The 24,000-nt window shown below is 38.2% G+C and overlaps 1 protein-coding gene across 2 annotated transcripts in view; it reads right to left on the reverse strand.

Moving 5' to 3' along the window:
• Positions 1-1,882: 1,882 nt before the first annotated feature.
• Positions 1,883-24,000, reverse strand: part of LOC125034297 (mitochondrial folate transporter/carrier-like) — a 45,319-nt gene continuing 23,201 nt past the window's right edge. The window contains exons 3-8 of one of the 2 annotated variants that reach the window (XR_007115659.1): positions 11,175-11,312; positions 10,786-10,906; positions 10,432-10,545; positions 10,064-10,209; positions 3,352-3,565; positions 1,883-3,291 (exon numbers count right to left, since the gene is read on the reverse strand). Coding sequence is in view for 1 of the 2 variants with exons in the window: in XM_047626060.1 (XP_047482016.1) it covers positions 3,409-3,565; positions 10,064-10,209; positions 10,432-10,545; positions 10,786-10,906; positions 11,175-11,312 (676 nt within the window). In the remaining variant the exon portion in view is untranslated. Of the gene's footprint in view, positions 3,566-10,063; positions 10,210-10,431; positions 10,546-10,785; positions 10,907-11,174; positions 11,313-24,000 lie in introns of both variants that reach the window. The other variant, XM_047626060.1, reaches the window with a different exon arrangement.

Raw genomic sequence — 24,000 nt, forward strand, 5'->3', positions numbered from 1 at the left:
TGAGGACTGTCTGAAAAGCAAGGTATGTGCTTTCTTCCTGGCTGGGTTAATTGCTGCCGGAACAACAACAGCTCTTGCTATACCTATTTTTACACCAATCGTTGGCGCTGGACTTTTAGGCAAAAGGCGTAGGAGAGATGTTGATTATCTGGTTTTAACTCCAGAAAATGCTACAGAATTTATTCATGCCTTTTCCATCTTTGAAAAGGGTGATAATATTAACAAATTAACAAAAAATGAAAAGCGTCTCTACATTTCTCTTTTGCAACAGCTAAATGGTAACTCACAAGCTGTGTTAGCTGATCTAAAGAAGTACATGAATAACAATGAAGATGCTTTATTAAACATTTCAATTAAAGAAATTGAATACATTACAGATAATGCAATACCAGCAAACTTAATTCAGCATTTAAAACATGATACTTTACATAATCAGCTAAACATGCTAAAGATATTGATGACTCAACTTTCAAAAAATTCAGATAAGGGAGATGGTAATACCCAGAACAGAAATATGACAAAGGAATTTCTGCAAGACAGTGCTCAAGAATTGGAAAAATGGACAAACACTGATGATTCTGAGAAATACATGAAGATTGTAAAGAGAGATGCAGTTTATGCAGATATAGATAATAAAGAAAGAACATTTACAAATGTACAAACTGTAAAACTAGAAATTCAGAGAGAATATAATAGTACTGAAGATAATTCAATAGCCTTGCTATTGGAAGCAGGAAATATGAATAATATATCACTGTTAAATGCATCTTTGACTGATGAAGATAAAAATAAATTCCAAAATGTCACACTCCCTGATAAGATTCAAGAGTCAAATGAATCTCACCAGGCTTATAAAAGCTCAGAAACTGTACCGGGATTCTCCCTGTCACAGGTTCTCAAACAAGAAAATACCCCTGAGAATGCAAACACTGTGCGAAGAAATAAAACTGGAACGGCATCTTCTGGAATTAAGCCTCTTGCCCCTCAGGGTCCTCCATTAACAAAGAACAGTCTGCCTTCTTTAAAATCACAAGGTGCTTCATACCAAATTTCTGCCCCAGAGAAGACTGCATATGAAACTGAGCCTGTGTATGGGTTTCCACTTATTATTCCTCTTAAGGAAGTTCCTGGTCATCACAAACCATTGCAGGCTAAGATTCACCAATTCTATAAGGTCTTATGCACTGTAATTAATTCCCCAGATATTCCCAAAATTGATATTATCACATTCATTGCTCAACGATGTTTGCTACTAGCCTATGCAGGCTTGATTAGATAATATCATTCATCGATAACGAGTTCAAATCTCTTAACAGTACCTGAATTCTACTGTGAATCATTTTCTTTTAGTGGACAATATTCTATCGGATATAAATGAATCTGTACAATAGAAAAAAAAATAAAAATACACACGTCACCAACCACACCCCCAAATATACCTAAACACCTAGATGGTCATCCTCCCACACTCCTACGTATTCATATTCGAAGTAATAGATTCACAGGAATAAATGTTCAGTGATACTGTATTTTTTGCTGTTATATAGGAAATGTATTAATTTGGTCTCTGTAATTTTATATATTTATACTTCTGTAATGAAATTATATTGGTAATTTATTTTATAACTCATGAATGTTAATATCTCTAACTTATTATGGTTGTATTTATTGTAATGAATAAAGTTAACAAACTTATTTTTCTCACTGTTAACTCCTTTGCTTTGAAGAGCCACAAAAAATATGTCTGTCATAAAGTACTTTTTTGAACTTCTTATGAAATACTCACCAGAATCACATATAACTTCATAGAAAATCTAACCTTCACACACTTTGCCTAATGAAATAAGCAGTTCATTTTGAAACAAGGGGAAATAATACAACATTATCTTTCTTACATTTCTTCAACATATATACATACAAATTAACTTTCTATCTATGCAAGTAATTGACTGACTAGATAGTTAACAAGGGATGCAAATTTTTCTTATCACAAGGGCATCTGGACATGAGTAACAATTTTTTTATCAATTTCTTATAACCAGGAACTGAAATAACATGAACGCTTTGTTGTGATTCAGGCAGATTTAGCAAAATAGAAAACCTAAAAAAAAAAAAAAAAAAAAAAGATCTGATCATTCTAATCTATCTCAAAAATAAGAATGAAAAAAAAGAAAAAAAAGAAATAATTAAGAGTAAATATTTGTGTATAAAAACAAAAATGCATTTTGCTGTTAACCTGCCAATGAATCTTATCCCTTGTGTCAGGAATCAAAGACTGTAGTTAGGTAGACCTGTAATTAAAGACTAAGACTGAAATTCTATTTAAATTCTGGAATGAGCAAATACATTTCATCTATATCTAAGTAAAATTTCCAACCTCTGTTTGCTGCCTGTATAGAAAACCAAACAACTGCATATCATACAAGATAACAGCCTTCAGGTTATAGATGGTAATAATTGGATAACAGCTCATCAGCATACATCTGTGTTAAGAACATAGTCAGCAATCTAAGTAGATTTCATTACATCATAATCACAACAATGTATTTGTACCACCTAATCTTGATAATGCATTTAATTTTTCAGTTTTTGTTTATAAATACTGTCAATGAAGAACCCACTCAACAAATCTCAGACTGAATATTACAGTCTACATAAAAGAGAGAAAAAGAGGTCTTCAGTTTGTCTGACTTTGAAATAGTGTACCCAGAAACAATTTTATGCTGATAAGCAACTTTTTCAATGTTATACAAATTAAGGCAATCACATATTCCAACACATATAAATGGTTTGGTTAACCCATTCTTTCCCATCAACCCCCTTCACACATTAAGTAAGGCAAGACTTAATACTAACATGAACATCACAGCAACTAAAACAAATGCATAAATGAGGTTCCTTTGAACATTACCTTCACTACCTGTGTAAAAGGGTACGAGAATCCATTATATATGATAGCTCTGTATCTCATTTTAATTGAAGCTTATAAGATCATGCAAAATATTTCTTTAATGAGACATCTACTACATGACATTACAAAGCAATTCATTAAAAAGTAGTGTACGAGAAGATAGCTTATAAGCTGGTAATGTGGAAGACTAGTGCATTGATAGCCACGTGCCCAGCAAATGGTGATAGCTATATATAATACAATATTTTGATTTCCTTTAATTCTCACTATAATTTTCTTTGAATCCATACTTCTCTTTACAACACTGATATCATATAGATAGAAGTATACTCCAAAGTATGTATGACTTGAAAATCTATTGAACATTCATCTGAGCTGAACTCAGGATTCTCAGGCAGTATCTTATAAACAAATTGAAAGAAGAGGAAGAAAAAAAAAAAATTAATAAAAAATAAAATGAAAATAAGGGTAATCTTCCTGAGCATTAAAGATATATCTTAATTCTTCTCTTCCTGCTGTGGTTCTTCTGGTTTCCGCAAATCCAACAAGAAGTGTGACGTGTGTTCATAAACAACAAACGTCAGGGCTGTTGCAGGAACTACTCTCAAGATGTTTGGTAAAAGGCCTTTGTAGTAACCACGAACACCATTTTGTCTGAAAATAAATTCAAGTTTTATTTTACTGGTAATTAATTAAGAATACATTCAGCTTCTAAGTCATTCATTATTATACTTAGGTATGTGATGTTAAGTGTTATTTTAAGATGCCATTAAAATGTGAACTTATATAATTGTATTTCTTATACATGTGTATGTTTGTTTGTGTGTATGTATATATATATATATATATATATGTATGTATGTATGTATACATACATATATATATATATATATATATATATATATATATATATATATATTCTTGGAAATAGAACTCCTACTTAACCAGTTCTTTTTTTTTCTCCCATTAGTTCAAATTTATAGGCCAACGTTGAAATTGTCACTCTCTTTAAAACATTCAACTTGTACTTATAACTACCTCTTCCTAAATAGTATGCAGATATGTTCAGGAATGTCTTTTTTAAGTAGCTTTTATTTCCATACCTTTAGAATCTAGTAATTTTCAAAATTCTTCGAACTCATAAAATTATTTACTTAATTTTTATAATAAATAATTTAGATTCATTACTAATATTCATCAGAATTTGAATTGACCGATTATTTACTGCCCCATCCACTGCCAAGGTTATTAGCATCATCATCAAGCATTAATACATTTGTGCAAAAAATCATATTTTCTCTTAAGGTCAATGATATTTTCTCATCTTAAGTGTTTAGCAATAAACTACTGAATACATGAAACCTAATGGCTTGAAATCCTTGCACTAAAGGCAGAAGAAGGGAGTGAAGAAGAAAAGGAAAAGGAAAGAGGGAGAAGAAAAGACGATGGAAAGTTAGTTGTGGTGAGGGCTAAGGTCCAAGGCAGGGGTGAGCCCTACATTGAGCCTCAGTCTTGGCATCCTAAGCCCCCACGGCAACAACGAGCAAGGGATTGGGGTGGCTTTCATATTTGATCTGAAAATTGTATCAGAGAAATATTTTCTTTTTAACAGCTAAGAAGTTACTTATTTTACCCTTTATTGCTTTAGTGAGGTTTTAGTAGATTGTTAGCTATTTCATGAATTACAGGTTATCTGTCTATTCTTTATTTTAGTAAAGTCCTTAGGATTTCATAAATTAGAACAATAACTGTTCATGTCTTTAAATCCATGCTAGATTTTTTTTTCTTCAGTATTGTTAATTAAATGATTGTACTTTGATATTTCTACCAGTTTCATTATATAAAAATTTGTCTTTCACCAATCTCTTCAGCTAGTAGATAGCCAGATCATACAAATCCCATTTCCCCAAGGCTTCTGTATCTTATTTAATAACACGTTACTGTTCAGCTCACATTTGGAGTGCGAGATGTCATCCAGGTAACTGGGACATGGACTCAGAACTTGACAAGGGTACCATTAGCTGGAAATTTTCCCTGTGAGGTGATATGACATCACCTCTTGCCTATCAATTAAATAAGGATATTTCACATCCCATTTTATCCTTCTGTTTTTTGCTATTTCTTCAGCTGACTTTACTGAATTCTATATATATATATATATATATATATATATATATATATATATATATATGTCTGTATTCATGTTGTTACAGTGTGTTGGTGCATAGTGAAGTTGTTTTTTACAAATAGGTATCATATACATATTAACCCAATGCCGATGGGCATGGCATGCACGTATATGTCATGCCCACTGTGAGTTTACTTTAACGTTTTGACACATAAATGGCTTCACTTTTACCAAGTCACCAATGAGCCAATTAGGAGTACTGCCTGTCTCGCCTGTTTACCCTTTTTCTTGATTTACGAAAATATTTTATCTTATTTTGCTGTTACTAATGTTTATAACATTATAGTAATCATAAGGTCTATAATAAAAATAACACCATCAATATTTATAACATTAGTAAAATATACGTTTTCACCGCCAAGAAAAGGTGAAATTAGGTAAGGTCACAAGGTCTACTAATTCATTCCTTTGGGGCTAAGCACTAGCAGAGCCATCTATGTGCAAAGACATTTCACACACACACACACACAAGAAAAAAAAAAAAAAAAAAAAAAAAAAGGCACAGCGCGGCTTGTGGTTGAATGTAAGTGTTCAGGTCGTGTCTTACAAAATGAAATTACAAGCAATGCCTCAACTTGCATGCAACTATTGCAAGAGTAAACAGTTTGAAGTGTGTCACTTGTGATGATTCTTTTATTTCTGAGAGTGTATGTATTCAAAGTGTACTGTGGCCGAGCGCAAAGATGTTCAAGTCAGTGTTCTGCTTATTTGCAATTTCTAAACTAACTTCAAAATTTCTTAGGTAAAGTTTTAATTGCTAAGGTGATGTGCACATTAACATTCTTAATGTAAAATAATCTTTGTTACCTGTAACAGCAAACCAAAAAATAAAGAGTTGAGAGTCAGTGTTCTGCTTTGATTACTGTCCTCTACACTCTCTCCTTGTTTTGTAAAGGGTTATTTTCAAAAGTATTAACCAAGCTTAGAAAAGGTTAAAGCTCTTTCTTGAGAATGAAGCATTGAAATAAAGGAGCAAAAGATGTGCACAGAGACTTCAGATCAAAGACTTTGCAAATATAGTTAAATAGTTTGAAGATCTCCAATAATTAAGTTACAAAATACAATATAATAAAGATAGCAAATGTGAAAAAAAATATAGTATTTCATAACTAGGCCAGACTATACTGTGGTGTCTGACTCATGAAGAGAAACTATATGATTGATTATAATTTCCTGAAATTCAAGGCAAATAATACAAATTATTCTGATGCATTTTGCTACAATTTTACATTTAACAATTTGTAAATGCACAACTATGTCTTTAGTTGAATCCTTTGCCAAAAGTTCAATAACTACTACAGAAATACAAAGGAAATAAGAAAATGAGAAGGAAAAAAAGAAAGAAAAAAAAAAAAGGTACAAACTGATCAATGGTTCATTGCATAAAAAATATAACCCTGTTACTAAAGTGTATTGATAACAGCAATGTATTAACACGACAAGGTAACAAACATGTACTATTCCACTTCATAATATAATTGTTTGGCAATTCTTTTTTTCTTTTTTTTACCAAGTTGAATTTATAACCATTTCTAGCAATTAATGTTGCAATTGGGTATTATAATGCATATGCACAAGACCGGTAATGAGATCCTACAATCACAATTCAATCATTTGTGTTAAGTAGCATGATACTGTCTAGAATACTTTCCATTTCTCTCAACACACTTTTTGATAAGATCTTACCTTATAAGAAAATAAAATTCTTTGTGAAGAGGAGACATGGAATGTCATCGAAGGGGTAAAAAAAACTATACAGATAATTACCTTTTTGTATTTAGGTATAAAATCTCATAGCCAATATAATTTCAAATTACCATGTCCATAAACAGGTGACAGTTACCTTATGTTCACAGATGTTGAAGAGTAATATGAACAAAGATATATATCAATATTCATAATTATATGGTTAGAAAACCTTCAAAACATTCACACTTTGCCCCATCACTCATCAACACTGTCAGTATTAGATACATTGCTAAGTACTAGGGGGGGGGGGGTAATATTTATTGTATATTGTATGTATATATACAGTATCATTCAGCTATATATATATATGAAAAAAATTGAATCTTAACATTATCAAACTGTTGGTCTTGAGGCACAACTTTCCAAAACTGTATCACACCATTTTCATTTCCCTGTCACTTTCAGGCAAATTTTCTTATGGTTTGTTCCAAGCTAAATTGGGGATATTCTCTCAGCTATTTTTGGACAGGGTTTTTATCATTTAGCTATGATGAAAAATAAAAGAAAAACAAAGATTCTGAATATCACAGCTGTCTCCTTTCCACAAAGAACTCCATTAACTCAGAGGAAATAAATGGGGCAAAATGTAAAAAAAAGAGAGAAAGAAAGAAAAAGAAAAAGAAGAAGAAGAAGAAAAAAAAAAAAACATCAGTACAGATGTATTATTCAAAGATAGATCACAATTTTTAACAAAAATAATTCAATTTCTTCCTTAATATATATTTGATATTACATTCTCATGAAAACAGCATCTTCATTCTTATCTTTTAAGTGTTTGTGCATTTTTTTAAAATGCAACATGAAACCTAGAGATAATATTGTAAACAGGTGAACATGATGTTAATGAGTGTCCATGCCCACAAAATGTACACAGAAGGGCATCACTTATGAATGATATTCTATACTACAAAATAATTAGTCTCTTCCAGCTTACATACTGTGCATAGGATCTCAAGAAGATAAGCAAATATAGACCCTTTCAGCCCAATGCTTATTTGATCTTTCAAAATTCCCATTCCTATGCATGTAGGTAAGAGTTGGAATATCACTATGTTTTGCCATTGAAGAAAGCTTTAAGAGAAAAGAAAAATATTGGAAAAAAAAAAAAAAAAACTCATTATTACAATAAAATAACATTTAAACACATTTTGCTTTATGTATTGCAAAACTCAACACATGTGCAGAACTGACTAGAACTGTTCTTATAATAAAGGAAAGGAAATCTGTGATGAAGGGAGCCAGAACCTCCTAACGCAGACCTGACTTGTTTGTATGAAAAATATATCCTTTGTCTTACCCTCCAGGGGTTAAGGTCATATCCATGGGAAGGAACTCTCACTACTAATGTATGAGAAAAAGGAAAAAACTAAGAAAGAAGAAAAAGCCCAAATTCTGCCACAATGAAAATTAAGATAAATATGCCACATGTAGATATTAATCACAGTTTAGATAAGATACCCCAGCATCCAACAAAGGAAAGTTGAAAATTTCTTTCAATGTTTTGGATTTAGACCAACTTTGGATGCCCTTCAGCCAATGCATATACAAAGGTCACTAGTTATAGAGCTTCTCCTCAATATCATAAAGCAGGGACACAGACTGGTCTCACATCAGTTTTTTTTATGGTATACTTACAGGTGTTACAAATCGCCAATCAAAAAATCTAGTGACAACCAATCTAAATAAAATTGGTATGCAAACAGTTCACGTCCTTTGAAATCCAAAAAGATGAATAAGGAAACACAATAGAGATAAATAAAATATAGGGTTTGCTTTACATCACACAAAATACGGAATGCTTTGTCAAAAACACACTTATCCTTTGAATAGCAAGCTGACAACACACCAGCAGCAATGATATTCTTAATAAAATCTCCTATAGATACTAAAATTCAACTGATAATGGCACATAAATGTTCAGTACTCTTGGAGATGTGCCGAGGTGTAATGTCCTATATTGAATATATTTCATTAACACAAAACCCTCTGATAAATCTATAAATGAAATCTTTATCTATAACTCAAAGAATGGATTGCAGTTTGCTCATATTCTTATGTGCAGAAAAAAAAAAAAAAAATATATAATAATAATAATAATAGATAAATAAATAAACTCTTTATCAAATCAAGCAAACATTCTTTTTACATGTCTTCATTATATGACAAATATTCAGTAATATCAAATGAGGTAGTAAAAATTAACTTCAGTTTACCTATGACAATTGCTTTAACTAAAATAAATATGTCAAACTATATGTGGCCTTGAGTTTATACACACACACACACATCTGTTTATACACAGATATTTGCACACGTGTACAACAAACTTTTTCAATGCAAAACACAGATATAGATCAGCGTGTGACTTCATCAGTCATCCACTACTAGCTCATCACTGTTCTAGTATTGTATTTGTTATTAATTTCTAGATATTTTGTATTTCAATGAACATTTTCTTTTTATCATTACACAAAAACATGTCCACTTTGAGTCACAGAAACAATAGTCCTTCCTCAAAATATCATTGTCTACTAGGTGGTGCTTATCAATTCACTGGTGGACAAACAAATTCCATACCACACAGAGTACAAGACAGATTATCTGTCTGTGGGTAAATCTTCTACAAGTCTACTACTTGAACTGTATGCTTCCCATATCTGATTTCCATATCAACTAATAATATTTCTTTAATTTCTTGCAGTCATCATATTTAGCATGTAAGTAACCATTTTCTGATGAAGCATCAATCCATCTTGATGTCCTCTCAGCTTCTAGGTTTCATCCAATGTTGTCACCTTCATGATCTATGTCATGAGGTCTGGCAGTTAAACTAATGGCTAAGGTATCTTCCTATGATGAATGATAATATATGGAATACAGAGTAAATGAGTTCTGAAAGGGGATAAGTGAACCCTCCCCTTAAGACAGACACAAGAACAACCTTTGATTATCACAAAGGATATTAAGTTTATATAGATATGACATCAATATTTCTTTGCAGTTGGTCAACATCATATACTTAAGTGGAGATATACTTTGAACATTCACACTTTGTTCATTCATACAAACCCAGCTTCTCTCTCCCCCACCACAAGATTTACTCTCATGAACTCCCAGCCACTTTTTCATAAATTAGGAATACCAGACAAATGTTAGGCATCACGTGCACCAGGTATGGTGACATGCCCCTGTAGAATCCTGTAATTCCTTCGTACCTCCATGTTTCTTTGATACAGTGGCGCAAGTTGTCATAATGGGCATGCTGGTCTTGCATGCGGGCACGCAAAACTTGGTATGGGTAAGTTGTGACAGCTGCAAAGAGTTTGGAGAGTGATGCAAAGCCAAGGTATTCCAGGGTTGTCTGGAAAAAAAGGAAAATATTCAATGAATATAAACAATATAAACAATGTCATTGTATAAATGTATAAATTAGTTATAATCCTAAAATTTCAGACTTTGCTAAAATGATGATAATGCTGATAAATATTAATAATCAATAATAAAGGTAAACTGAAAATCTCTAGAAATTAGCTTGTATGTGAATAAATTTCACTGAACTTTCAACATTACTAATCAAACTTACCAGTTTTGCATCAATAGGGAGATTGCGATACCTGTTGTACTTCGCCTTCATCTCTTCATAAGCCATAAACTGCAGTGCACCATGTGATACCCCAAAAACGCCAGGAACAAAACCCTGTAGAGCATAAAAAATGCTTAGAACAAATGCATTGGAAATAAACGACTGGTAATGAAGATGGATACTTTTATATTTGATTTGCTCTATTTGGATCTATGCTGATGTTACTACCAATACCTAATCCGTTCTGATGCCCTCTTTCAATACAAAGGAGGATATATATATGAATAGGAAACATACACACAATTATTATAACACGAACATTATTATCCACATGCAGCCTTATATAAAGCTCACCTTGTATAGTCCTCTGACTCCTTCGTACTTGTAGGTCTTGACAAATGCATCGACCATCCCATTATACCGATGAGACTCCGCTAGAACCTTGCCTGTTCCATCAGTGTATTGCAGACATAATCTGGAAGACATTTTCTCTTGTTAGTAATTTCCAAATATCAGCTGGAACAATCATGCCAATGATTGAAGAAGGAGAAAACTCATAGCATTGAAAGTTTACCTTATTTCTGCCAAATGAGATACGATATATCTAAAATATAACACGCATGCACATATCTATCTTTTCTTAATACAAAGACTAATATAACTTCTCCAAATTTACCAATAAATAAAATAAACACAACCAACCAAATAAACAAAATCTCCACCTACTCAGAGCATCCACTCACCTGGTCTTAACAACCCAAATGGGGTTAGTCATTACGAGGGTCAGGATGCCTGCCTCTGCCGCCGCGACCATGTGGAGGCTGGGGCCGATGTGCACTTTGCTGTTGCCACTCTGGAACCATGACTTGATCATGTTGTAACTGTGGGAAGGAGAAAAAAGAGGTCAGCTGATATGTGCTGGCAATAGCAATGAATGGAATACCAATAATAATAGTATTGATAATGTTGGTAATGATGATGATGATGATGATGATGATGATGATGATGATCATGATGATTACAATGATAATTATAATAATAAAAACAATAATAATAAAAATAAAGACCGTGACATTTCTACACAAGTAATATCGCCACTTTATAAATTGTTGGAAAATTTATGGGGAGTACGAACAAATAAGTTGCATGCTGCACAGAATTCTAAAACCCCTATAATCATGAAAAATAATCACCTTCTATTAGACAACTACTAGATAAGATAAAGGAAGCAGGAGTCCATCTGTTATCATTATCAGCTGGTGGGATAGCTACTAAAAAGTTACAAACTCGACAACTGATTACCCATATACAAGACAAAAATCACTACCCAAACTCCCTCAAAGAGAAGGGGGAAGGAGGGGTGGATGGAGATGAGATGAGGGAGAGGGAGAGGGAGAGGGAGAGGGAGAGGGAGAGGGAGAGAGAGGGGGAGGGGGTGGGGGAGGGGTGGGAGAGGGAGAGAATATGTATGGGTATGTGTTCAGTGGTGTGTGGGTTGTGTGCGAATGGTGTGCGGGCAGGGGGGGGGGGGTGAAATCTTTATTACAGAGGAGAGAGAGGAGAAAAGAGGAGAGGAAAAAAAGTAGAGGAAAGAGAGTCGCGTCTGGGAACCTCTTCATCCATACATTCAAACTCATCAGAAGAGGTGGGAGGAGACGGAACAAGAGCGGGGAGGGATAACAGAGAGAAACAAAATAAACAATGAAAAAATAAAAAAATCCCACAAGAGTACCATCTCATATTCTAATAGTCCTAATAGAAACTATACACGGGCACACACCGTATGTTACGAAACCCAGTGCCCCGACTATGTATTATTATAAACAGTTCATCGACGGGCATCTTTCCCGAGGATCACAATGAAAAGGCCAGATAACATGGATATTACAAAACTCTGGAGATAGTATTGCTATTACGAGGTTGTATACAGATAAACATAACTTATATGTAAAACACGCACATGTATACATATAAAGAAATCAACATACCGATAGAAATACGAATAGAGATGGCTACCAAAATACAACGAACTCGACCATTACTTGCCCATCGATAAGACAAAAATTCACCACCCAGACTCCCTCATAATAACGACCTCAATTCTTTAGAAATATGTATAACGGATGTTCATAAAAACTACGGGCACCCATCTCAACTCACGTGAGACCTACGCCTGGGGAGTGTGTGTGTGTGTGGGGGGGGGGGGTGATACAAATGTTGCGACTCCTGGCAACTGCTACGGCACCGTGCGGTAAGAAGAGGCAGCAAACCTCTTTATAGCGAACACGGGCTCGTAGTGGCATTCACGTGTGGCACTCTCGACAGTCATACAATCAGCCTACCAGGGAGAGGGAGAGGGATACGGATGGGGCGATGAAGGGAAGGAGGGAGACATGGAGAATGAGAGGGAGATGAAGGGAAGGAGGGAGGGTGAAGAAAGAGAGGGAGATGGAGGGAAGCAGAGAGGGAGGGAGAGGGAAGAAGAAAGGGGGAGAAGTGAGGAAGAGCGAGAGAATGGGTGTGTGTGAATCTCTCTAGGTATGCTTCCTATTACAGAGGAGAGAGAAGAGAAAAGAGGAGAAAAGAGGACAGAAAAGGAGAGGAGAATAGCCGCGTCTGGGAATCTCTTCAGCCATACATTCAACTTCTCTGGAAGAGGAGGAAGGAGAAGGACAGAGAGCGAGGAGGAAAAATAGAGAGATAAAAAAAGAAAAAGAAAAAGAAAAAGAAAAAAAAAGATCACATTTCTTTTCGGATATTTTCCTATCCTAAACGAAAACAACCACGGGCACACACCGTATGTTATGAAACCCTGGGCACCGAAAGGGTATTATTATAAAACCGTTCACCGGCGGACATTTTTCTCGAGGCTCACAACGAAGAGCGCAGAAAACATGGACATAATTACCATCTGGAGATACTATTGCTACTACGAGATTGTATACTGATTAGCATAATGTATATGCAATACACGCATGATATGTATTTATAAATAAAAATTAACATATCGACAGAAACATGAGGTAGACAAGTACAGATAAATATAGATATTGGCCATATTATCATCACACATACTAAATATGTATATATATATATATATATATATATATATATATATATATTATATTATTATCGACAGAGACAGATATATAGATAAATAAAAGACAGACGACTAAACAAAGGCCCCACACAAAACGAAGAACCAATTGCTTCGAAGCTACAAACGAAAACCGAGCTAAATGAACGCAGTCCGAGCAAACGAACGAGCGAACGAACCGGCAAGACTTGCCAGAAAAACAGGCATGGACATCTAAGCTTTCTAGCAAGACAACCGCACTGAATATGGCCAGGGATCACTTCGGCGAATCTTGGGGGGTACGTTGCGAAATGTCCTGTGCTCCTGCGGTTGCTACTGCTCGCGATTCGAAGGCAAGCAGGAGTGAGGGGGGTGAGGGGGGAGTGAAGGAGAGGGAGGGGGAGTGAGGGGGAGTGAGGGAGGGAAGGAGAGGGAGGGGGGAGGGAAGGAGAGGGAGGGGGGAGGAAGGAGAGAGGGGGAGGGAAGGAGAGGGAGGGGGGAGCGAAGGAGAGGGAGGGGGGAGCGAAGGAGAGGGAGGGGGGAGCGAAGGAGAGGGAGGGAGGGAGTGAGGATGGGAGGATGGAGGTAAGGGAGGGAGAGAGAGGACTGGGGGAAGAGGGGAGAGGAAAAAGGGAAGCGAAGAGAATAGAGGAAAGGAGAGGTGGAATAGGGAGACAGAAGAAAGAAAGAAAGAAAGAAAGAAAGAAAAGAATGAAAGAAAAGAAACGAAAACACTTCGCATGTGACGCAGTGTTAAGATAAGCGTGTCTAAATATGTCTCCGACCTCATTTTGCTAATAAAACGGTCTGACATTTACTATCAAAAGAACCTGCCGTGAGTAGAAAAATGTGAGTGAGGAGAGAATGGGCAACCCCCCCCACCCCCTACCCAATATTTTTCCCTTCACAAGACTGGCACCCATCCATCTCCCCCCCCCCCTTCTCTTCAACATGCCCTACACTACGCCCTCCCCCCAAACCCCAACCAAGTCACGAGACTGGCACAGTGCCACAGGCATGTTCAAAAATTATACAAGTGCCTCACCCCTCGGGCACCGGGGAAATTCGGGAACCTCGCTCTGCGCTGAGAGGAAAGGACAAGGCAGGTGCTACGAAAAACGTTCAACACAAGAGGAGGATCTGCTCATTATGGTTCGGGAAATCTATTCTCACCTCTATGTATGCGGTTCGTCCCAAGACCCCTTGGTGCCTGGCAACGCGGCCAAGCAAGAGCAGCTGCTATGCATTCGATTATCCCTGGCTTGCATAACGGGTACCGGTTGGCGTACCCTCTCCCGGTGTTACGTGCCGAATGATAAGGGATATTGGTTTCGTGTTACGTAACGTGACGCTTTGCAACAACAGCGGCAGCTCCGAAACTAACGCGTTGGATTGCAAGATCTCCAAAAGCATCTTGCATAGAATACCCATTATGGCTTTCAATACAAAAATAAAAAGTGATATTATATCAACTTTTTCTTTTCTTTTACAAATTAATACAATAAAGAAATCTTTAATATGGCTTCATACATGGCGCCAGGCTTCCAAGCGGTGCCACACATTAAGAGCCAAGCTACTAGAACTAACCCGGAGCACACTCGCTAAATATCGTGGAGTGCCACGCGGTCGGCCGGGGCCAAGAAGTGCCCGCGGCAACTTGGCGAGCACCAAGTAAAAATCTGACCCTGAGCACGCAGACTTGTGCCAGACGCGCGAATAACACCCAAGTCATCACTTTCACCTTAATATTTCGAAGGGCACGTTCACCATTCCGACACACAAGGGTGGTGTCGGAAAAGCATGTGATGCCATTCAGACACAGGATGGTGTCAGAAGGGCGTGGCACTATTCGAACGCTGAGGATAGTGTCAGAAGGGCGTGTGACACCATTCAGACACACTTGGATGGTGTTCGAGTGCCGGTGCCGAATCGTTACCGAAACTTATCGCATGAAATGTCAATCCATAACAGTGAGCGCAATTCATTCAATGTCTGATTGATAGATTAGTTGAAGGTCCTCGCGCCTATAGTGCTTCTGCTTTATTTGTGTGTGTGTGTGTGTGTGTGTGTGTGTGTGTGTGTGTGTGTGTGTGTGTGTGTGTGTGTGTGTGTGTGTGTGTGTGTGTGTGTTTCTATTGTTTTCTCGTCTCCTTTCTCGTGTTGACGCGAATGTTGTAAATTGCATGTCTTGGAAGCCGTTCGAAGTTCGCGAGAAGTGATCACAAAGATCTTTTGGTCTTTGTGATGAAACCTAACAGTGTGCAATAATAATGCAAAAAGAAGAAAAAGAGATATGATGCACATTCACGATACTGACAATAAAATGCCAAAGATACAGAATTTCATGCAAAATCATTCAATACTAGAAAAAGAGGGAAAGCCTTAAAACCAAGTGATATAATTCACATATTTTATCAAATAAGATAAGATAATATAATCTGCGGCACTACTAGCTTCCCTCCTTACTCCAAGACTCCTAAATACAGACACACCTTGATAATGTATCACTGCTAGGACGATCGAGATTGATAATTTCCCACTAGGAGGGGCGACTGGCAAGGCCGTCACGTTATAAGTATCCAGCCTGTTCAAAACCTCTGTAATAAAGTTGTAAATGATGGTTCACAGTGGGATTCCAGTTCTTAATATGTACACGTATATCACATGTAATCTGGATTCCGAAAAAAAACTGCATGAATTTATCGTTTTTTCTTTTTTTTCTAATCAAGTTGGAGAGTCGGTATCGAGTAAGAGCATCACGCGACATGTCCCACTCTTATTTCAAGTAGGTAATTCGTTCTATCCTCTATTTAATATTTCCTAACCCCATTTCTCTCAAACGATGTTGCTTATTCGAGAGTTCACTGACCCAAGTGCAATGTAGGCTGGCGGAAAGGGAGAGAACAAAATGTGCACACAGCCCCTCCCCCACCCCCCCATACTCCGATATACTCTACGTGTATACACTAATATTTTCGAAATAAACGCTCCTGATCCCTGCCAGGAATAAACTCATACATGCATGCATGCGCACGCGCACGCGCACGCACACACACACACACAAACACACTCTCTTGCAACCCAAACGCTTTCTATTAGAACAAAGCGGAAGTCTACGGCCAAGAAATCGAACGCGTACTTCATCTGCCGTGGCCTGCATCCTTAAGCCTCTTGATCCCACCTGTAATCTCATGACCAACAATGAGAGAGAACGCGCCGAGAGCAAATGTGAAATACGTGTTCTACCCCCCCCCCCCCCCCCCTTCTATTAAAGGAGAAGGCAGAGGAGGCGTACGGCCGCGCACGTTCGGGAACAGAAGCGGCTACAGGCGGTGTTCGCGTCGTCAGCAACTTCCCTATACCCTAAATCCTTTTACTGGTCTTATCAAGACTTAAAAAGGACATTAGAAACGCAAACAAAGAAGCCATAGGCATAACCACACAAACAAAACCACAAAAAAAAAACATGCCCTTTATGTGCTCCAGAGCGTGCCTCCGTCAACCCGGCCCCTAGCAACAAGACACAGCAGTATCCCTTCTCCTTCCCCCTTCCCCTCCTCCTCTACCACGTACCGCCCTCCCTCTCCCTCCTCCTCCCTCTCCTACCATTCCCTTTTTTCCCCCACTTCTCCTTTCCCAGGTTACGTAACTCGTCCGCCAGATGCCTATAACCTTGCGAGTCATCGATCGACAATTCACAGCCTCGTTTCGCTCGCACATAAAAAAGAAGGTATGAATGAGTGAGTGTTAGGTTGGCTGAGGTTGCAATAACTCGTGGGGTGAGGGGCGTGGGAGAAAGACGGGTGGGGGTGGGGGAGGAGGTCTTGGGTGAGGGGGGGAAGGGGGAGGAGGTCTTGGGTGAGGGGGGGAAGGGGGAGGAGGTCTTGGGTGAGGGGGGGAAGGGGGAGGAGGTCTTGGGTGAGGGGGGGTAGGGGGAGGAGGTCTTGGGTGAGGGGCGTGGGAGAAAGACGGGTGGGGGGTGGGGGAGGAGGTCTTGGGGGAGGAGGTCTTGGGTGTGGGGGGGAAGGGGGAGGAGGTCTTGGGTGAGGGGCGTGGGAGAAAGACGGGTGGGGGGTGGGGAAGGGGAAGGAGGTCTTGGGTGAGGGGGGGAAGGGGGAGGAGGTCTTGGGTGAGGGGGGAAGGGGGGGAAGGGGGAGGTGCCGGGGGAAGGGGTAAGGGAGGAGTGACGGGGGAAGGGAGTAAAGGATTAAGGATGAATAGGGAGTGGGGGTGGGAGGTGGAGGGAGTAAGGAACGAGGGGAAGAAGGGGAAGAGGAAGGGGTAGGGGTCGAGTCAGATAGGTAGGGATGACGTCCCTCAGTGAGCCGGATTCCCTTTGTTTTCATCTTCATCTTTCTTTGAATCCAATTTTGGCTTTCGAAATTAGGTCGTTGCACTTCATGGCCAAAAATAATTAAGAAAAGAAAAAAAAGAAAAAAAAGAAAAGAAAAGAAAAAGAAAAAACCACGCCCACAAAAAGTCCAAAAATAACTGACACAAAAATAGATAACGTAATTACAGGAAAGATACCAGGGGAGGTACAGATAACAACGGGTAGGAAGTAAGTAAATGCCTTACGATAACCTTACAAACTACATATGTTTCCATGCGAGAGAAAAAATAACCAATCAACCAATAAAATAATATTCTATGGCAATCCCAGACACGAAAAAAAAAAACGACGAACGCCTTAAAAAAAAAAAAAAAAAAAGAGAAAACAGCCTGTAAGTAAGGAACTAGAACTGGTTTGCATGCAACACCCAAACCTCCCCCGTCACCATGGTAACAGATAAACATTCTTTCTTTATTCAACAGGTGTGGAAAAGGAGAGTATAATTCCGTAAGTACAGCAGTAAGTATATCATTAGCAAAATACAAACGAAATATATCAGCCCCGAAAAAAACAAAAAAACATACTACACACAAAAACCTGGAAAAAAAAAAATATATATACATCCTACACGCTGTCAACTCAACACCTGTTTCCCCACCTGTACGGCACCAGACGACCTTCTAACACCACCTGCTCCCCCCACCCCCCACCCCTTCCCCTCCTCCCCATCCGTAATATCGAACCCACAACCCCGAATGGTTAACACGAGAGCCCACACCAGCCCACACTCGGTGCTCCAGCCAAGCCCCACACCTCCTGTGACGGGGAAATGATGGCAACAAGAATTCCATCAAGGGGACAGCTCCTGCCAGGGAAGGCACACGTGTCCGGTGACCGCTCGTGAAAAGGAGAAATATTAAGGATCGATCGCTTATTTCTGCTTGACCTTTCTTTCGCAAGACGCAAACCTTAATATCAAGGGCTTTCGGTAACCGTTCATTAAACCTTAGACGTAAAGTTTGGAAAAAAAGAAAAAAAGAAAAAGGGAGGAGGAGAAGGAGAGGGAGAAGGAGAAGGAAAAGGAGGAGGAGGAGGAGGAGGGGGAAGGGAAAGGGGGAGGAGGAGGAAAAAGAGGGAGGGAAAAGGAAACAGAATGCGGTGGAAAAAAGGGGGAGGAGAAGGAGAAGGAAAGGGAAGGGGAAAAGGGGAAAGGGGAAAGGGGGGAAGGGAAGGGGGAAAAAGGGGGAAAGGGGAAAAAAAGAAAGGGGAAAAGAAGGAAAGGGAAGGGGAAGGAAAAAGGGGAAAAAGGAAAAAAGGGAAGGAGGGAAAAAAAGGAAAGGAGAAGGAAAGGGAAGGGAAAGGGAAAGGGGGAGAAGGAAAGGAGAAGGGGAAAAAAGGGAAGGAGAAAAAGGGGAAAAAAAAAAAAGGAAAGGAGAAAGGAAAAGGAAAGGGAAAAAAAAAAAGGGAAGGAGAAAAAAAGAAGGGGAAAAGAAAAAAAGAGAAAAGAAGGAAAGGGAAGAAGAAGAGAGAACTAAGCCTAAAAACGCGGGGTCATTTCGCACTGCACAAAAACATTTAACCCAGCAAATCAAAATATCCCTGCCAATGCAACTCAATGCCCGGGGCACGCAACCTATGCACCTGCAAGAAACCTACAAAGAGAGAAAAAGAAAAAAAAAAAAAGCAATTCGGGCAATTCGGGAAACATTTCCCAAAAGGGCCCTCTGAATTTAAACAAAAAGGGGTTTATTCCCGCCGATTATTTTTTTCCAGATTGAACAAAAACCTCCTTAATCAACTTTGAAACAACAAATAGAAGCAAAAAAATACTACTATACATTTTATGATGAACCCACAAATTTTAATTCAAAACAACTACTAGAAAAATCACGCAACACCTTTAATTGTGCAAGAAACCCTTTATAAAACAAAATAAAAAAATAATTAATAATCACTAAATAAAAAACAAAAAAAAAAAAAAAATACAAAAAGATCATTCACACACCTCATCAAAAAAATGACATCCCCAGTCAACGAAAAATGAATTCCTCGCCCGGGTTTCAAGACAGGCCGACACAGCCCAAGCATGAACAGTTGTAGACACATGATCTTTCTCCCAAAGGGGAAACTATAATCAACTGGGGTACCATATAAAAGTTTTACCCGAAAAAAAGGGGGTTTTTTTTCAAAATTTTTCAAAAAAAAGGGCGGGGGGAGGGCGAGGATGGGGGCAAAAAAAGGGTTTTTTTTTTTTTAAATAAAGGGACAAAAGGGGGAGTGGAACAGGGGGGGGTTTGCGTTTAACACCAATGTTAAAAAAAAAAACAAAAAACAAAAAACAGAAAGCCCTGGTTCAAAGTGTGGCACTCCAAGCATTCCCAATATTTTTTGAAAAAAAACAAAAAAAAACCCCAAAATTTTTAAAGCCAAAAAAAAAAACCCGGTTTTGAGGGGCACTCAAAAAAACTTTCCACAAATATTTTGAAAAAAAATACAAAATTTAAGTAAACCCTAAAATTTTTTAAACTTCTAAAAACAGAAACACCTTTGATTTCGATTGGGATCCCCTTCCAAAGTAACTTTGACCTACGGCACTCCTACAACTGGCATGCACCAAAACAATCACTTTTTCCCTTTACACATTCACAAACAAGCAACAAACCGTTTACCCGGGAATGTAAGGAGGGAAAATTCAAGAATCTGTCCGGCGACACACAGACAATCACAAATAAAAGCATTTAAAAAAAAATAAGCACATACTAAAAAATTTAAAATTAATAAACTTCCTTTCCAATAAGGGGAAATAACCTTTGTAACCAAACGGATAATTTTTTAAAATATAAAATAACATAACAAAAATACTATAGAAAAAAAAAGCAAGACAAACAAAATAAATGATCTAAGACTCTTTAAATCAAAAGTTAAACGTTTGCCTAATCCTTGCCTTCTCCAGATGGTTGGGGGCACACTGTTTTTTAATACCCATAGACACCAGACGCGTGATTCGTTATCAATAGAAGAACGGAATGATTAAAAAACATTCTAGCTCCACCACAAAAACAATAAAAATTCAATCATAAAAATAACCATCCAATTTTCCCCAAACATAAACCTTTTTTAAATTCGGGGAAAATTATACCATTCAATTCCCCAAGCAAAAAAAAAACCATTTAACTTCCCCAGCAAAGATAAAAACGATTCTAACTTCCCAAGCAAAAAATAAACCATTCTAACTTCCCCGCAGACTAAAAACCCTTCTAAATTCCCCGCTGACTAATAACATTCTAACTTTCCAACAAAAATATAACCATTTTTAAACTTCCCCCCCATGACAAAAACCCTTTTAACTTTCCCCCCATGCTAATACCATTCTAATTCCCAACAAAAATAAAAACCATTCTAACTTCCCCCCCATACAAAAACCTTCAACTTCCCCGCAAGACTAATACCATTCTAACTTCCCCAACAAAAAAAATAACCATTCTACTTCCCCCATGCCCAAAAACCCTTTTAACTTCCCCCCCCCAGACTAATAGCCAATCTAACTTCCCAACAAAAATAATAACCATTCCAACTTCCCCCATGACTAAAAACCCTTCTAACCCCCCCCAGACTAATACCATTCTAATTCCCAACAAAAAAAATACCATTCTAACTCCCCCATGAAATAAAAACCCCTAAAATCCCCCATAAATAGCCATTCTAAAATTCCCAACAAAAATAATAACCATTTAAATTCCCCGCATGACAAAAAAAACCCTTTTAACTTCCCCGCATGACTAAAGCCATTCTAACTTCCCAAACAAAAAAAATTTAAACCTTCTAAATTCCCCGCAAGACAAAAAACCCTTCAACTTTCCCCCCAAGACAAATACCATTCTAACTTCCAACAAAAATAATAACCATTCTAACTTTTCCCCCCCCCCTACTAAAAACCCTTCTACCCCCCGCATGACAAAAAAGCCATTCAACTTCCCAAGCAAAAATAAAACCTTCTAACTTCCCCGCGCAAAAACCCTTTTACCCCCCCGCATACTAATCCATTCCAACTTCCCAAACAAAAAATAACCTTCTAACTTCCCCCATCTAAAAAAACCCCTTTTAACTCCCCGCATGACTTTACCTTTTAACTTCCAACAAAAAAATAACCATTCTAACTCCCCCCCGACAAAAAAACCCTCTAACTCCCCGCAGCTAATCCCTTTCAAATTCCCAAGCAAAATAAAACCATTCAACTTCCCCGAAATCAAAAAACCCTCTAACTTCCCCGCAACAAATCATTTAACTTCCCAGAAAAAATAATCCATTAAAAAATTCCCCCAGACAAAAACCCTTCAATTTCCCCGCATGACAAAGCCTTTCAAATTTCCCAAGCAAAAAAATAACCATTCTAACTTCCCCGCATGACAAAACCCTTCTAACTTCCCCGCATCCTAATCCCACTAATTCCCAAGCAAAAAAAACCATTCAAATTTCCCCCCGCAAAAAAAACCCCTTTCTAACCCCCGCAACAAAGCCTTCAACCCCAAAGAAAAATAAAACCAACTAAACTTCCCCGCAGCTAAAAAACCCTTCTAACTTCCCCGCATGAAAATACCTTCAACCCCCTTCTTTAAACCCCAATGGCAGGCAGCCTTGAACTTTTCGCCCCCTCCCCGCGACATTAAAAACGCCTTCGCGGATATTATTACCAAAAAGGGTTTCCCAGTAAAAGATTCCGACCTATACATCACATTAAGAGTAGGGGGCGTCGCATAGTCGTGAAAGGAAGAGGAAGAAAGGAAGAAAAAAAAAGAGGAAAAGGGAGAGGGGAAGGAGGAAGAAAGAAGAGGGGGGGAGGAGGATGGAAGGGAGAATAAGAAAAGGGAGGAGGGGAAAAAGAAAGGGGGTATTCGAAGAGATAAAGTTTTACGAAAATGGGATTTGGGGAACGAAATTTGAAAAAGAAAAACACAACAGGGAGAAAACCGGTGTTAGATTCGGAAGTTTAGTTATTCTTACCCACGGGGATGGGTTTTTATTCACCCCACAAAGAATTATTAAAAAAAAAATATCGACCCAGGCATCAAAACTCAAAAAATTGGACAAAAAAATTCTAACACATCGGAACGACAGCATAAAAAAAGCCAAAAACATTTCAGACAAAGAAAAAAAAAATATACTAAATACACACACACACAGACAAACAAGACCACAAATCAAACATAACAATACCCCCAGTTTCAAGCCCAAGTGAAATTTCCAAAATATGATGCCCCGCCCCTCTGTCTCCGAGTCCCCCCCGTTGGGACACCTGCGGCAGCCCCAGTGCTCCTCGCCCTGATTGGCTGTCGCTAAGGAGGGTCCCGCCGGCCCCCGAACCGCGCCACCCATTTGGGCGCCAGAAAATGAAAAACTGCAGAAAATAACAATTGTCCGTGGGGGGAGCTTTTGCAACGAACAATGAGCTAACAAACTGCAAACCACACGTAATTTTTTAAGACTCAAACCCTGAAAGATAATAATAAAATAAAGAAACCGGGAGCGAGGAGGGGGTGCAGGGGGAAGGGAGCAGCACACCTTCGAATAATAAAGAAAAAACTGCTTCTCATTTTTCTCCGAGCATCTTCACTACCCGTCTACTTGTTGCGAAGCATAATCAAGGACATTAATTACAAGGAAAAGACCCGAAAGAGGGAATACAGCAAATAGTCACGCTTTTAACAATCTTAGTTCTAAAAAAAAAAAAAAAAAAAAAATCCCATGTTGTTTTAAATTTTTTAAAACCGTTAAAATCAATTCGGGCAACAAGAACTTCAACATGGATTACGGTATCTTTTTAAAACTCATTCTTTTAAAAAACCTACATTGCGCCTTGGGAAAAACAAGAACTCCTCCAGCATACAATCGCGAGTATTAAAAAGACATTTCCTTTCTCGCCTGCTATCTCGCCAAAGCTACTAAACTGAGGTTTCTATAAAACAAAAACAAAAAAAACGTACGAAAACAAATAATAAAACATAAAACGACAAGAATGAAAACGCATGCCAACCCGGCCCAACACTCGAGTTCCGCTGACCTCCACCCAACATAACAAACAGACCACTATTTTTTAAAAACGGCTGACCACTGCGTCCGCCGGGGGATGGAGGTGAAACGACTCGTTTTATTTTGGGGTTAG

This window comes from Penaeus chinensis, chromosome 17, assembly GCF_019202785.1.
Source record: "Penaeus chinensis breed Huanghai No. 1 chromosome 17, ASM1920278v2, whole genome shotgun sequence".
Classification (NCBI taxonomy): Eukaryota; Metazoa; Arthropoda; class Malacostraca; order Decapoda; family Penaeidae; genus Penaeus; species Penaeus chinensis.